This window comes from Camelina sativa, chromosome 11 (assembly GCF_030686135.1).
Source record: "Camelina sativa cultivar CO46 ecotype springtype chromosome 11, ASM3068613v1".
NCBI classification, from domain to species: domain Eukaryota; kingdom Viridiplantae; phylum Streptophyta; class Magnoliopsida; order Brassicales; family Brassicaceae; genus Camelina; species Camelina sativa.
In genome coordinates this window covers 49,765,683-49,781,102 of record NC_141890.1, presented here as the reverse complement: position 1 = coordinate 49,781,102, position 15,420 = coordinate 49,765,683, and the positions used below count along the sequence as shown (strand labels likewise).

General features: G+C 37.9%; 3 protein-coding genes across 6 annotated transcripts; 1 reads left to right on the top strand and 2 right to left on the bottom strand.

Moving 5' to 3' along the window:
- Window positions 1-76: 76 nt before the first annotated feature.
- On the bottom strand, window positions 77-5,584 carry LOC104727075 (fatty acid amide hydrolase). Of its 4 annotated transcripts, none has more exons than XM_010446076.3 (21): window positions 5,327-5,584; window positions 4,970-5,063; window positions 4,741-4,850; window positions 4,550-4,610; window positions 4,209-4,399; window positions 3,998-4,127; window positions 3,826-3,903; window positions 3,603-3,750; window positions 3,356-3,468; window positions 3,202-3,277; window positions 2,769-2,840; window positions 2,512-2,563; window positions 2,120-2,200; window positions 1,951-2,034; window positions 1,753-1,856; window positions 1,538-1,630; window positions 1,162-1,230; window positions 950-1,014; window positions 723-784; window positions 494-589; window positions 77-332 (listed from the first exon to the last, which is right to left on the bottom strand). In XM_010446076.3, the coding sequence occupies exons 2-21, from the start codon at window positions 5,046-5,048 to the stop codon at window positions 273-275; spliced, it is 1,824 nt and encodes a 607-aa protein (XP_010444378.1). In that variant the 5' UTR covers window positions 5,049-5,063; window positions 5,327-5,584; the 3' UTR covers window positions 77-272. The 4 variants fall into 4 exon arrangements, with proteins under 4 accessions (XP_010444378.1, XP_010444379.1, XP_087331177.1 ...); XM_010446077.3 differs by having other exon boundaries at window positions 4,970-5,160; window positions 5,327-5,564; XM_087475051.1 differs by having other exon boundaries at window positions 3,113-3,277; window positions 3,356-3,415; window positions 5,327-5,543.
- A 1,381-nt stretch (window positions 5,585-6,965) lies between these two features.
- LOC104727073 (uncharacterized) lies at window positions 6,966-9,157 on the top strand. The gene has a single exon (XM_010446073.3). The coding sequence runs from the start codon at window positions 7,344-7,346 to the stop codon at window positions 8,886-8,888; it is 1,545 nt and encodes a 514-aa protein (XP_010444375.2). The 5' UTR covers window positions 6,966-7,343; the 3' UTR covers window positions 8,889-9,157.
- Window positions 9,158-10,263: 1,106 nt separating this feature from the next.
- Window positions 10,264-15,342, bottom strand: LOC104727074 (uncharacterized). Its single transcript, XM_010446074.3, has 8 exons — window positions 14,520-15,342; window positions 14,295-14,420; window positions 14,008-14,205; window positions 13,691-13,918; window positions 12,384-13,547; window positions 11,996-12,283; window positions 11,422-11,872; window positions 10,264-11,322 (listed from the first exon to the last, which is right to left on the bottom strand). Exons 1-8 carry the CDS (start codon window positions 15,141-15,143, stop codon window positions 10,472-10,474), a joined length of 3,930 nt encoding a protein of 1,309 aa, XP_010444376.2. The 5' UTR covers window positions 15,144-15,342; the 3' UTR covers window positions 10,264-10,471.
- Between the last annotated feature and the right edge of the window lie 78 nt (window positions 15,343-15,420).

Below are 15,420 nucleotides of genomic sequence, written 5' to 3'. Positions count from 1 at the left end.
TATGAATCCACATTTCATTTGTATACAAACTTGTACCATTGCAATTCAAATATCAATGGCAAACGGAAATATAGACTTGAACGAAACCAATACACATCTTTTAAAACTATTCATAGTCAATGCAGAAAATTCCAACAGGGTTTACAGCACAAAAATCGTCGATTTGTCGATCAATTGACATGTTAACTTGTATAATGCAAACATAAATAATATCCCACCAGCCAGAGACAACAATCCTTGCCTTTTCAGTTCTCTGAAAGATCCTTATGAATTCAGTTTGTATTGAGAATATCGTAATAGACAGCAGGTTTCTTGGTAACTGGAGCCAGTTCCTGAAATACCAAAATCGAATCAAGATCCGTACCATAAGTGAAAGCTCTTTACTAGTAAGAAATTTCAAAGATTGGAATCGGATCCGAGGTCCTGTCGGAACCACTGCTATTTACTGCCTCTTACCACACTACTTGCAGAGAGAGAGAGAGAGAAGGAGTACCTCAACTGCAGCAGCTAAACCAAGGACGGTAGCTTCGGCCCAAGGTCTTCCCATTATTTGTAATCCTATCGGAAGCCCTTCCTTATCATAACCAACCTGCGTTGATTTTTATTTGCCAATATGTTGCAAAAGAGAGTGATCAATCAGAAAGGACATAAAATTATTGCAAGAATGAAATAAGTAACACAATAGTCTAAGCTTTGGTTACAGAGATACAAAAATTGCTTACCGGGACAGATATGGCTGGGAAGCCCAGGAGATTCGCAGCTAGAGCGAAGCGCATTATATTAGCTAGAAAAGAAGCAATATGAATATCATAAGTTGAAAACTCTGATTTAAATGTCTATGAGATTCGCAGCTAGAGCTTTCCACACATTATATTAGCTAGAAAAGAAGCAATATGAATATCATAAGTTGAAAACTCTATTAAGAAGTTAGGAGTTTTGCTTAACAAACTTGTCACTTGAAGATTGGTTTCTCCATTTTTGAGAGCATCAGGGGGTATCACTGGAGCTGTCATACTGTTTGTACAAGAAACAGTTCACACGTAAAAGTGAGAGAAGTTTAAGCAATAATTTTTTGTGAACACATTGGAAGTAAGGGATCTTCGATTCACTAGATGGTTTGATAAGATATGATTTATCTATGCATCAAATTATTTTACGAACCCAGCTGTAGGAGTCACAATGACATCAACGTCTTTGAAGATATTCATGTGAAACTCCATCAATCTTCGCCTGCAACACAAAATTTATCAATATTGGTATAAGAAAATCAGAAATATAACGTATGTGCTCCCTGAAGCAAGCAGCCTCTAGAGTCAATCATCTACTCATAATCCTACACTTCCAGAAATTCGACTTTTAGCTGAAGACTGGTACGGAGTTTAAAACATATAGTATAGTTACCACCAAGTGATTTGTGGAAGAAATCATATGAGAAAATTACCAAGAGAAAATCATGTTGTGGCACTTCAAGCAAAAACTTATTCCTGTGATTTTAGAAGCAAAAGTGAAAGCTCTACATTTTTCTATCGCCGTTTACCTAAGACATTGAGCAGCAATATAGTCTGAAGCAGAGAACGAACGGAAAATCGCAAAGCTGGTACGAGTGTCATAAGTTAGCTTTGAATTTTTCCTGAAACATTAGACAAAGGTGAAAATTTAGACCAAAAAACAAATTTTTTTGTAGATGATAGAAATAGAAAGGGGATATAGAGATATACTGCTGATGAAATCAGAAAAAGCCTAAAGACATACCCAGCCTCACAGTAAGTAGTAAGAGAAGCCAGTGTTGGAGACCCAATCGAGATAACATGGGCTGCACGCATCTCTTCTAGTTCAGGAACCACTATCTCCACCACCTGAAACAAAAGTCCATATAGAGATTGTAGCTAAAACAATATATTGATCAAAAATCCGTGGAGTGAGAGAGACATAATGAAATGATCAGCTTACTTTGCAACCATGATTGTTTGATAGGAGCTTAAGGATATCTTCACAATTGTCAGAGATGTCACTTGAATTAACATCATTAAACCACTGCATGGATTTACAAAAAGCATTAAAAATGCCACTGAAGCAATTAAATCTAACTCAGATCAACTAGCAAGGATAGAATATTCACCGCTGTATATTTCCCTAGTCGTAGAGATCCTATTGCATTGCTTCCATTGTGAGACAATAACTTTGGGAAACAGGGAGGGGTCTATAGAATAAATGCAAAGACCAAATCATACGAGAACATATTGCAAGATTATATGCCATTATCAAATAAATACATACCACACCATTATCATTACATCTAGAAGTGCTTAAAACTATACTTTTATATCTGTAATTATTTTTCTGAAATCCTTGTGAATACAGCAAGTAAAAGAGACATCATACTTTCTTGGGAACAGAAGATGTGTATAAACTGAGACATTTCTACAAACAACTAATATTTCAATGATTCAATCTTGCTCATTAAGGTTTGATTGAGTGCTGTCTAGTATATATTATAGCTGGAAAAGTTACCGGTCTCAAAGTGATTCTATCATCAGATGAAGAACCCAAGATTGCAGCATACCTGTAAACATACACAAAGCTGCATTAATTAAAAATCCAGGTTTATCCGAAGACCAAACATCTGAAGTAGATAATGTGTGGTTTTGATTTGAACAGATTTTGTTTCGTTGTTTGTACCTCTACTCAGTTGTATTGTTAAATGCTTTACAAAGCGGCCAAAAAATTGAAAGAATAAAACAATAACGTCTTAACAAAGTTAAACTTACACCAAGAAGGTATCTTCCAAAGATGAAGCAAGGGGACCAATGATTTCCACTGTTCCACCTTCACATAATGACCTGTAGAGATGAAACTGGTCAAATCGGAATTCATATGCCATACACATCAGATTTTGTTTTATCATATGTCATACATGCTAGATCTTTCTTATTTTTGAACAAACTAGGCCATACATGCTAGATCTTTGTTCCAATCAATGTGCCAATATTTCATTCACGGAAGCATATAAGACTAGCCATACTACGTCTGACTTCTCATAATTTTAAACAACAAAATGTAACAAGACGTACATATATGGACGGTGGACCCAAGAGTTCGAATAGATATTTACCTAGATGGTTTAGATAGCAACAAGATGAAAGCAAAAGAAGAAACTTGTAACTCCCAAGGAAGGGAAAAGACGTAATGGTTCTCTCTTACCCTGTCATATCTGTCCGACCATATGTTGTTTTCAGTCCCGTTATACCACAAAGTGATGCAGGGACGCGAACAGAACCTGCATTTCCAGAAATACTAAACCTAGTGGGTATGCAGATCATAGGTCAGATCAAACAAATAAAAATAACTTTGGTACCTCCACCATCTGTTCCTAGAGCAGCTGAACATAGTCCAGAGGCTACAATAGCTGCTGAACCTGAGGAAGATCCACCCGTGTACCTTTTAGTATCATGTGGGTTTCTTGTGGTTCTGCAATGCAGCATACCAGAAGATAAAAGATATGTGCAAGAAACATGTTGAAAGTGAACCGTATCAAGTAACAAAAAACTGTTATGTCTATCAGCAATAAATAAGACTTGTGTGTCCTCTGCTGAGTAGCTTACCCGTAATTTGAATTGTTCCCTGTGGTTCCCATGCCTAACTCATGCATATTTGCCTTGCCAAGTAAGATTGCACCACAAGATCGCAGTTTTGAAACAACTGCTGAATCCTTCTCCACAGAACGACCCTCATGCAGCCATGTTGTTCCACCTTTAATAAAAACCCTATGACAGGTCTGCGGTTTCTGGATTTATTTTCAATAACACATAAGAATGACATACTAACCATTTGTTGGATAGGGTAAGCAATCAATATCGTCCTTGATTGTCACAAAAATTCCATCCAAAATAGATATTGGATTTCCTACACAGCTCAAACCCAATATGATCAACATATATCTCAACAATAACACTGAAGCTGAAAATATAAGGAGATACAAAATATATGCACAATTTACCTTCTTCAAACCTCTGTGTAGAAGTTTCAGCCTGCTTAATGACTTCATTGGCATCGAAGCTAATCAAAAATGGTGTTGGAGGCTTGTCATAGCTAAACTCCTCAATGATTGAAATAATCCTTTTTGCTACCTAGCAATCAGCAAAAACAATCTCTGTTTGTGCTACAAAAAGAAAGAGTAACAAAAAAAAAATATAAAAAAAAAGACTAACCAGCAAAGGAGTTGTCAGCTTAGATCTGTAAGCATATGCAAAATCACGAATCTTCCAGTACCGGAAGGATGGCACTGGATCAGCATGCAAGCTACGAGAAGGATCATATTGAGGAAGACACTTTAAGGCTGTCTCCAATCTCTCTATAGGACTTTGATCTTCGCCAACAACAACAACATCAAGCTCCGGTTCTAGATTAAAAAATCAAAGACACAATCATCATTTTTTTGAGGTTTATATAATTATTTCAGCTTACACAATATTCAAGTAATATAAGTATACAACATATGAATGATAAACGAATTGTAAGATAATAAAAATGACACAGTAGAAGAGTATACCTTGAGATGGGAACTCAGGTCTAAACATGGGCTCTTCTGGTATAACTGTGTTGCGAAAAATCTACCGGTCCCAACACGGAAAAGCACATAAATTATGTAATCAATACAAACTGTAAGAAGATTGACACCAATCGAAAAACCAATAACAAAGGAAAAAATGATGATTAAAGTTCAGTCTGATGAGAAGAGACCTTTGTCATGCCATTGTCTTTCTTCAAATGATCTACAATCAAAGAGCCAATAACCGGTGCTTCAAGCAAATGAACGAACAACTTGAACGAAAAGCCAGTCAAATGAGGGCCTGCAAAATACACAAGAAGCATATCAAATCCATAATCAAACCAACTGCAGGAAACCATATGAAATTAAGCTTAAACCCACAGAATTGAATCTGCAATAAATTGTAATAGAGAAGCAAACCTTTGATCTCTTCAGCTTTATATTTGACAGTAGAAAAATCAACCTCGCTTGCTCGTTTCATAACCTCATACTTACCCATCTTCTATATAGACCGCTGGGGAAAATTATCAAACAAACAAACAAACAAAAGAGAAATCACACAAATGGATACGTCCGTTGTTCTGAATTTTCTTCACATATATCATAAGAATCTGTTATCCAAACATCAAAGTGACGGTGACGAAACGGATGAAATTTTCCAGAGAATAGGAGAATCCAATGTAATCAGAAACAAACGACAAGGCAGCAGAAAACCAAAAAGAATCAGGAGCGAAACGGAACAAATGGTTATGATGGAGGAGAATTCGGATTGCGAACCTATGAAAGCCGAAAGAGGAATCTGAGAAACACGTTTGATCTGATTTGGGCGGAGGATTATATTACTAAATGAAGAAAGCCGTGCAGCGGATGGATGAGCGGTGAAGTTGTTGGGAACTTGAATGTTGTATATACATATTGATAATACCCCCCCCCCCACCCCTTCCCTTCTTTAACGCTTTCTTCTCATTTGTATCAATCAAGTGTGTGTGTGTGTACATTGAACTTTGTCTCCAATAGTTGAAATCTTCCAACGTTGTTCTCATATTAACACACCTGCCCTCTTATTCTGTACATATTATAACTTTGGCCCCTTAACTAATGTTTGAGATCCACGTACAGTGACCAAATTAATTTAGTTTGGCAATTTCAAATTATCGGTTTTGGTCTGTTGGTTTAGTTCATAATATTAATATCGGATTATTTTGATTTAGACAATTTAGATGAACAAGTTTAGTTAGTTTGATTTCCGTTTTGATTTCGATTTTGATTCATAATATCGGATTATTTTGATTTCGATATACGATAATAATGAAACTAGGCTTTTTTTTTTTAATCTATTTGTAAGGCAATTTTGGTTATTTGATTTGGTTTCATTAAAAGTTGAATAAAAAGGAAAAAACGAATTTATGTTCCATTTGGTATATCGTTTCATATAGAAAGAAAATTCGATTCCTTTTTTTATTTTTTTTATTAGAGATTCTGTAAATTTTGATTCTTTAAAATGTTCCAAATTATGGCAAGATAAGTATCCCCTAATAGAAGAGGCTTTTTAAGTAAGTAATCACAAGTACGTATGGTCATCTAAAAGAAACGTATAATGTAAATCATCTTCTGTATAATGGCTGAGATGAATAAAACACGTGTTGGACTATATGCATCTTTGCCTACATTTGCTTGGTTGACTTATCTACAAACAACCACGAGACACGACTTGATTTTTATGACTCATCGAGCAACATCGTACCGTGCCGATTATTAGTCCATATAGTTTATGAATTATTAAACTCCGGTCATAAGAATAAATTAAAATTCGGTTTTTTTTTTTTTTTTTTTTTTTTTTTTTCTGGTATGAATGTGAAGTAAATAATATACAGTTTATGAGAAAAATAGTTACACTAATCAAAAACATTAATGTTTTTCCTTGTACCACCATGATTGCACCTTAGGCATGCTGGTGAATTACGTCTATTTTAAGTTTGAATAATTACAACAATTTACCCATATATAATAAGTTGCAAGTTGGCAATAAACAATGGTGTATATATATTAGCAAACAATCTGGCCAAAAACAAAAAAAAAACAAACAATTGAGAAAGTGGATTATACACGGTGACAAAGTTAAATTATCGTCTTTTATAGAGTTGATATTCAGATTAGGAAAAATATCTAGGTCACATTATTGTAATACATACAGTAAAACATACAAAATTTTTGAACCTTTTACAATTATTATCTTCTAAACACACACACAAAAAAAAAAAAAAGATCTACTTTCTAGATAACCCAAAAACACAATCATAAAAACAAATCTAAGGTTGATCAGGGGAAAGATCGACGACAACGACTTTAATATTTTCCTTTTTCTGAAGTAACTATTTTATTTATCACTTAACCTTATAATATCTGCTTCACTAATCACTAGTGTTAGATTAGATTAACAATAAACAACGTCGAAGTATCAAAAAATAAAATAAAAACACTAGTTTTGGGTTTGGCCCCATCATCACAGAACAACAGCGTCTCAATTAATCCGTGGAGAGAGAGATTCAGCTAACGTTACAGGCCGTCATATAACTCTATACACCGCCTTAAAACTCATCAAAAACTGACAGGCCACGTGTAAATTAGCAATAAGGTCACGTACACCATCCTGTCAAGTTAACATTTTCCAACACTACTGTACATACTTCTAATAAAAACCATTTCATCAGTCTTCTCCATTTCTTTCTGATTTCTCTTCTCTTCTTCATGAATTAATTTTAAAATCCATACTAAAAAAAAAAAAAAAAGAGAGATGGAGAAATTCTCGTACAACTCATATCCAGATTCAACCGACTCGTCACCGAGATCTCGCGAGATCGAATTCGATAACCCACCGCCATGGGATGATCAGAACCCGAACCAGAACCCGAACCAGAACCAGCAGCAACAGAGCTACAAGGTGAGGTTTATGTGCAGCTATGGCGGAAAGATTCAGCCGCGTGCTCACGATAACCAACTCACTTATGTTAACGGTGAAACTAAGATCCTCTCCGTTGATCGCGGGATTAGATTCCCTGTTTTAGCTTCCAAGCTCTCCTCCGTTTGCGGCGGCGGCGGCGGTGATGATGTTACGTTTAAGTACCAGCTTCCAGGAGAAGACTTAGACGCTTTGATCTCCGTTACTAACGATGATGATCTGGAGCATATGATGCACGAGTACGATCGCTTGCTTCGTATGTCTTCTAAGCCAGCGAGGATGCGTTTGTTTCTCTTCCCTTCTGCTTCCTCCGGTGGATTTGGTTCTCAAGGCTCCACTCAGTCAGATCGAGATCGCTTCGTCGAGGCCTTGAACACTGTTCCTAGGCTCTCTGATTCGGAGAAATCAGTATCAGCTCCTCCTCCCATTAATTCGGATTTTTTGTTCGGATCGGATAAAGTCGTAGCTCCGCCGCCGCCACCAACACCGTCTGAGGCGAAATTACCGGTTCCGGCGGCGTTAGAGCCTCCGTTGTTCAACGATCCGCGTGTGATTCAACCGGATCACGGCGTAAATCCGATGGAGATTCAAAGACAAATGCAGGAGTTTCAAAGGATGCATATTAGGGATCAAGAACAACAACAACAACAACAGGAAGCTGTATACAGGAGGAAGAGTAACGAAGACGGTTTAATTGAAACCACCGGAGGATACTTCTCTCCGCCGTACGCTCAAAATCCGGCGCCGCCACCGCCGCAGCCGACGATTCCTCAAACGAATCCGCAAGCTCTTCCTCCGATGACGACCTTCTGGCAAGGGAACCACAATCCAGGAGGAGTGTTTCCGACGACGACACAGGGATTAGGATTACCAGAGCAACCAGTATACATGATTCCAACTCCGACTCCATCTCCGGTATACCACGCGCCACCGTCACATCAACCGCAAGGCATCATGAGACCAGTAAACCAAGGCGGGTATTATCCTCCGGTACAGAGAATGGCTTCAGATACATACAGGGAACAACACCAACCACCGTACAACGTGGCTCAGCTACCAATAGGAACAAAGACACAACAACAACCTCCGCCTTTTACTTCCGCTGGTGCTCCTCCTCCACCGCAATACTCAGCCGTTCCACCGCCACGACAAGTCGTCGGATTACCACCAGATACGTCAGCTTATACTCAGGTGAGTTACGCAGGAGGAATGGGGAAACAAGTTTACTACACGGAGGCACCACCACCACCGGCACAGTACCATGGGATTGGCTTACCTGTGAATGGAATGGGAGAGGTGAGAAGTGGACCGGACGGGAAGCTAATTGCTATGAACATGGCAACTAAAGTTTCTTCTCAGAGTTCAGATTCGGCAGTTTGATTAATGAAAGGTATCATCGTTGGAATCAGACTATTGTTAATCCGTTACAAAATTCCCATCATCATTATCACAATATATAATATATAGTGTAATTGAGATCACTTTTGGTATTTGCATGTCTGATAAATAATGTTTTGTTTTTTTTTTATCTATCTATCTATCTGCTTGTTTATAATCTTAAGATGTTCTTTGAATTCTGCAACTTCCATTACCTTTTTTCTGTTGTTGCTCTGAAGTGTGTTTTGCTAAAAAATCATGTCTCTTGTGCATTGGCTTGCGTTTATCTGACTACCTTTTTATGCCTTTCTTTACCTTTTTCCCTTTTGGCCTTTTGTCTATGACTTTGGATTATTTATTATATTAAAAACATTTGTTCTTTTTTATTGTAAAAGAAAAAAAAAATATTTTCTATTTCTTTTCTTTTCTATTATGTTAGTGGTATGTATATATTTTGGGTTATTACACATGAAGAGATTGATTGATGAGAAATGAATATCATTATGTTGTGGAAGTATATAAACATTTCAAACTTAATAATTGGCTTCTTTATAATATACATTCTGTGTGACCGGATTTTTTTTTTTAGTTAAGTGGTTTATACTAGAAGATCTCAGCGACCATCTACGAGTTTTCTACAAATATATACTACTTAATGAGATTAAATAGAAATGGGTCCAAGAAACTAAACTATCAAACTCAGGGACAGGTGTTGTGGGAAAGAATATTATTAGGCTGTGTGCTGAGTTTTGAACCTTTTTTTTAAGAATCCTTACAAAAGAAAAGTCATAGCTTTAGGTCACGCACTTATCGCCATGTCATGAACTTAGTTGTTGTTGCATCCTTCCCGAATCAATAAACGACACCCAGTAATCAGTATGTATGTATCACCATCATCATCATTGAATCGAAACAGAAAACCCCCCCAATTAAATTATATGATATTGATATCCAAAACAGGTGTCTCGTATGCACTAGTCTATGTCACTGGAAAGTCTTCACTTTATCATTTTTGTTTTTGTTTTTGTCGTCTAATAATCCACATTACTCTGTCAACGCATGAAAATTCCTAACTGTGTAAACTATACTTCATCGCAAAGAACAATCAAACACCAATCGGATATAACTTACATATCGGATTTTATATCTTTCCAGCTCATATTACCAGAAACCCGTTAGCATATGTATGTTCGAGAGATATACATGCTTCTGTAGATTGTTGTTCCCTTCATTACAAAATTTTTCATAAATCCCCCCAAATATGAGCGTTTATAACAAAGAACGTCTAACAGAAGCAAATATATCTTATCTTAAAACATATGAAATCCATAGTTTTAACATACTATTCTGAATCTGTAAATATAACCAACACAACAACTTGAAAAACAAAATTGATGAATTATCATATAAAAAATCATCTCTTTAGGACAAAGTGACAATGTGAAATCTTTCGGTGACTGACAGATATAGAACTCAAAACTTGTGATACAGATCCTTCAAGTTTTCTTCATAGAAAGATAAGAAAAATAAAAACAAGAAGAATAAGAAGAGGGGTTTCACCAGTAATTGTGATACTTGGATTAGCTTTAATGCTCCGTATTCTTGAAATTCAAAAACAGATCACCAATAGCAGTTTCACAAGCTGTTTGACCATCTGGACCCAAACCCTTGAGTAGAGAGTTGGTGAGCTTCAACGAAGAGACCATTTGAAAGATCCTGGCACAGAATTTACGTACCTGACCTCGCCTTGCTTTGTTCTCGGGTATATTTGCAACTAGTTCTTTAATCAAATGACTCAGTTTCTTCAGATGGGTCTTCATTGTTTTTTTCGAATCTTCTTGGGTGTTTTCGTTTATAGGAACCAACGATCTCAGAGTTTCAGAGATCAACTCAAGAGCTTCCACTCTACGGAACTCAAACTTTGCATTCCCACTTTTCTCCAGAAGGAAACCAAACAGTTTGTGTCCAATCCATGGTCTCCTTCTAAACACTTCCTCAAGAAACTCTATCTTCATTTGAGACTTCCTGGTATCAAAGTACCCGGCAACGACACTCCGAAACAAATCCAAGATCTTCTCCAATTCAGTTTCTGAGAATTTTCTCGAGTCAATTATCTTCATAACCCAGTAAGTTGAGTTCTGGCCAAGGTTAGTGATCATCTTGTGTCGGTTCCACGCAGCTGACTGCTTCTTCTTCGAGGGATCAGCTACTGACTTACTCTTGAATGGTTTCACAGCCAGTTTAAGATTCTTCTCCAACAAAGAAGCAAGTGCAGAGAATTCCATAGATTCATCCTTGGGATACTCTTTAGCCTTGAAGATCTTCTTCTGGATGATACCCCATATACGTTGTAAAAGCTGCAGACTACTTTCTGCAGTGCTTGGGTTCACAAGTGCCTGAGCTAAGTTTAGGTACACTGTCATAACTTGTGGATTATCTGTTAAAACATCACCAAAACCACAAAAGTACAGAATTTAGGAGAGACTACTATAGTGAATTTCATCATGCCAAATCATTTGTTTTATGATGCACGTACCTGGGTTTTCATGGAGATAGATTTCAAGAAGGGAGAGGACACGGAGTTTAAACAAAACAAGCTGGGATTGAGCAGTTTCGCCGCCAGCTTGATTCCTCTTCTCCTTGAATATCTGGGCAAGGTAAGTGTCCATGCGGAACATTGCATCATCATCCATTCCATCATCATCATCCGAATCATCGGAATTATCAGGACCTTCTTTGTCAACTGCCATAGGGACAACGCCGGTTACTGTTTCAGAATCATCAGTCTGCTCGTCACTCTCACCAGTCTCACCCATTTCCTCGTTTTCTTCTTCTTCATCTTCAATAGCAAGACAATCTCCATCGTCATCAAGATCCTCAGAGTCTTGGTCCTCCTGATGTCTAGCCGGTTTTAGATCTTTCTTGATCACCCGCAACATTCTCAGCACTCCATCCGTGGTGACATCTTGACAAAAGTACTTGAAAAACTACAAGATACATAAAGTTGAGATTGAGCCTATCGGAAACAATAGAACCAAAGGATCAAATTGAATCTCATTTTAGCCCCCAAGGAACCGTAACTTCAGGTTGAGTAAAAAAAAGCTTATTACCTGCTCAATGGAAGATCGCATTGGAGCTGAAGAATGTGGCAAGAGAGAAAGTAATGTGTCCAAGAGGACATCCATGACTGCTGGTTCATCTTCATCGTCTGCCTCACCTTCCCCATCACTTTTCGGAAGATCAATTGAACTGAAAGCTTTGTCACAGCATACTGAAAGTTCACTAGCAGCTTCTGAAAACTCTCCCGGATGGAGTAGTATTTGAAGCAACAGCTGAACGACCAAGTGCCTCAATGCATGAAATTTATTTGCATCAGCAGATGATCCACAATCTTTTTCCTGCCACATAATAAGATTTCACAACTTAAAACTCAGAAGCACATCAACATTATTTTGATAAGATTTCAACTTACAGTAGCAAAACGAGTAAGAAACGTACCTCCTTAGAAAGTTTACTTTCTGTCTCTTGTAATTTTTTGAATGCCTTTTCATCTGCTTCATTCAAGGAACGGAAGAGGGAAACTGAGGGAATATTCTGCAACGTGCTAAGGAATTTCATAAAGTACGAAACAGGATCATCGAGCTGCTCCAGGCCGTTTCCTTTAGATACTGGATTCTCGATCTTTTGAGAATTTGACAGCAATAGCTGAAGTTGTTCGATGCACATTTTGCAAAGAGCAACGGGAGTGGCTGTCTTTGGCCACTTAAATTTCTCCTGCAACTCAAATGATGTAACTTCAGTGCCCAGAGAAGCCAGAAATAGACCTTGTACAGCGAGAAATTTCAGGATCTGCTTTTGAACTCGCAGTTTCGCCTCGGGGGCCAACTTAGCATGTTTTAAGATGCCAGGGAGAGATTCAATGACCCAGCTTTTCAGCACATCCGAGTTTCCAGTTGTTCCAACTGAATCCTTCTCCTCGTTTGAACCTATCTCAGAATTATCATCCGTTGTTTGACTCTGATCTGAATTCAAAGAGCAAGGCTCTAGGGACCATTTCATATTTGAAGGCTCCTCAGGAACATGCTGTTCATCCACAAACAAATTCATCAAGTTCTGGATAAAAAGTGTACAACCATCTTCAGTTTCAAACTCTGCAGCTAGACCTTTTACAGTTTTTGTACGCGTAATAGTATCAAATTTTCCTTCACTGTGTTTCTGAAGAGCCATTGTAACAGCCACCCTCTTGGTATCGTCTTTTACCCAATCCATTAACTGCACAAGAAAATTGGTTGCTACTTTATGCAACCAAGATTCCTTTGTGGAGAGTATATCCATGAGGCACTGAACAAATTTGAGCGATAATACATACTGGACAAAACTTGCAGGAAGCTTTGGAAGAAGACGAAGCAGGATATCAAATGCCAAATGCTTGCGATCATGAGATGACGAAAGTAGGACGCCATCCATAAAAAGTTCGCAGAAATTCCTGATGTTATTTGTGGCTTCTTCTTCAACGGGACTGGACTTGCGGTTGCGTTTTTGCTTTTTAGAGGAACTTGAAACAGATGTGACATCTTCGCTTTGAACAACAGCTTCCGGTAAAAGCATATCGCATATCACAGACCATAAGCTATGAACACGAGGCTGGCAGAAAGTAGATTCCTGTAAAGTTCACAAAAATATCCCTTAATAGTGGAAAAAAGATGCTTTGATATTAGGATGTTACAAACTCATGAAAATCTCAAGACAGGATCTTCAATGTTCAACCATTCTACATAACAAAAAAAGATTGGCATGTGCTGTACCTTCAAGCAATTACTAATGGCAGAGAGATGATCAGCAGAAAAAAACTTCGCAGAACTGAAAGGAACTGGCAGTAGCTTGCTAAATATAGGATGATCAACTGAAATCTTTTCACGGAGTTTAAGCGCTAAGAGCAAAGCATTCGGGTTTCCCACCTCGGTGGCTTGTTCAAACCATTTGTGAAGCTCTGGAGCTTCCATAACATGAGTCACGACAGGTTCAATAGGCAACTGCACAATGGGATCACAAAAAACTTCACAAAGTGGAATAAAATTGCAATAAACATTGCATGCACAGAAGAATAAACCTATTTATATACCTTCTCAACAAGGTCTAGAAGAACATGAACAGCTGGTTCCTGCAAGTAACGCTTTTTTGCAGCAAGACCAATAAGAGCGTTGGTAAATTCTTTAAGAATCTGAGAATCGTTATCAGATTGCCAATCTTCAATCAGTCTTCCAGATCGTGCAAGTGCACCATAGGCAAACAATCGACCTAATAAGCACTCCTTTATATCCTGTCTCAATTGCAATTCAAAAGCATGTGAGTCTCTCTCTCTCTCCAACAAAATCACATAAAACGAAGCACATAAAAACTGATACTTACTTGTCCCTTCATGGATGAAGATATAGACAAAGACTCAACAATGAGGTTCAGCAAAGACTCCAAACTAATGCTAGAAATAACGCTAACAGGTAATGTCAACCCCAAGGCAAATCCTTGTCTGGCGCACTGTTAACGAAACACATTAGCAAAAGCAGAGTCAGTAACTGGTAGAGAAAGTAAGATACTTTGGATAAAAAGAAAGAAGTGAAGCAGAAGAAGAGATACCTCTCTTGAAGAAGAGACACCACGGATAAGCCTCCGTAGAGCGTATCTGAGATGAGGAGCACAGTTATCCAAACCATCGTTTTTCTCAGCTTCAAGCATCAATTTACCATCAGCAGATTCTTTATCAGGTAACAACTCGTATTGCTTCTGAATCTCTTGCAACTTCAGTACCAACGACTCAGCAGCCGCTTCTCTAACAGAAGCATCAGAAGAAGCCAAATCTGTAAAATAGTTAAGAGGCAACGAAGAAGAAGAAGAAGCGGCGGCTGCGGCGGGGAGAGACTCGTCATCAGCTTCCGCTTCCGCTTCATCAGAGTTCGAATTAACAGCCACGGGTTGTTTAGGATTAGGCCGCGGAGCTAGCACACCATCGTTTTTCTCAAGAGCAGCAGCTAGTTTCCTCTCTTTATCAGAAGCTCTTCTCTTCTTCTTCTTCTCCATATCCTTACCGGAGCTCGCAACACCGGGGGCAGTATCAGCCGCCGCCGCCTCCGTCGTATCAGAATCAGTATTCATCTTATCAGTCTTCTTGGGTTTTTTCGTCTTGACAATGGAAGAATCGGTGAGATTGTTGTTCTCCAACACCTCCGTGGAGTCGTCGCTGCTTCGTTTCTTACTGCCCATTGGAAAAAAGCTTCGATTTTTGAGGTTTGGGGAATTGGGGGAAGAAGAGAAAACCCTAGTCGACAAGTGAAGCCTTTCGTTTTTAACGAACGACCGTCCCTTGTCAACTAAAAGGGTTTTAGGGTTTAGAAGTAAAATAAAAATAAATTATATAACCATTTCCCATTAATTTGTACTAATATTTTTATTTTATTTTTGTAAGAGAAGAAATTTAATTTATTTTTTTTGTAAGAGAAGAAATTAAATCAAAAAATATAATAGAATAAATATTATTGAA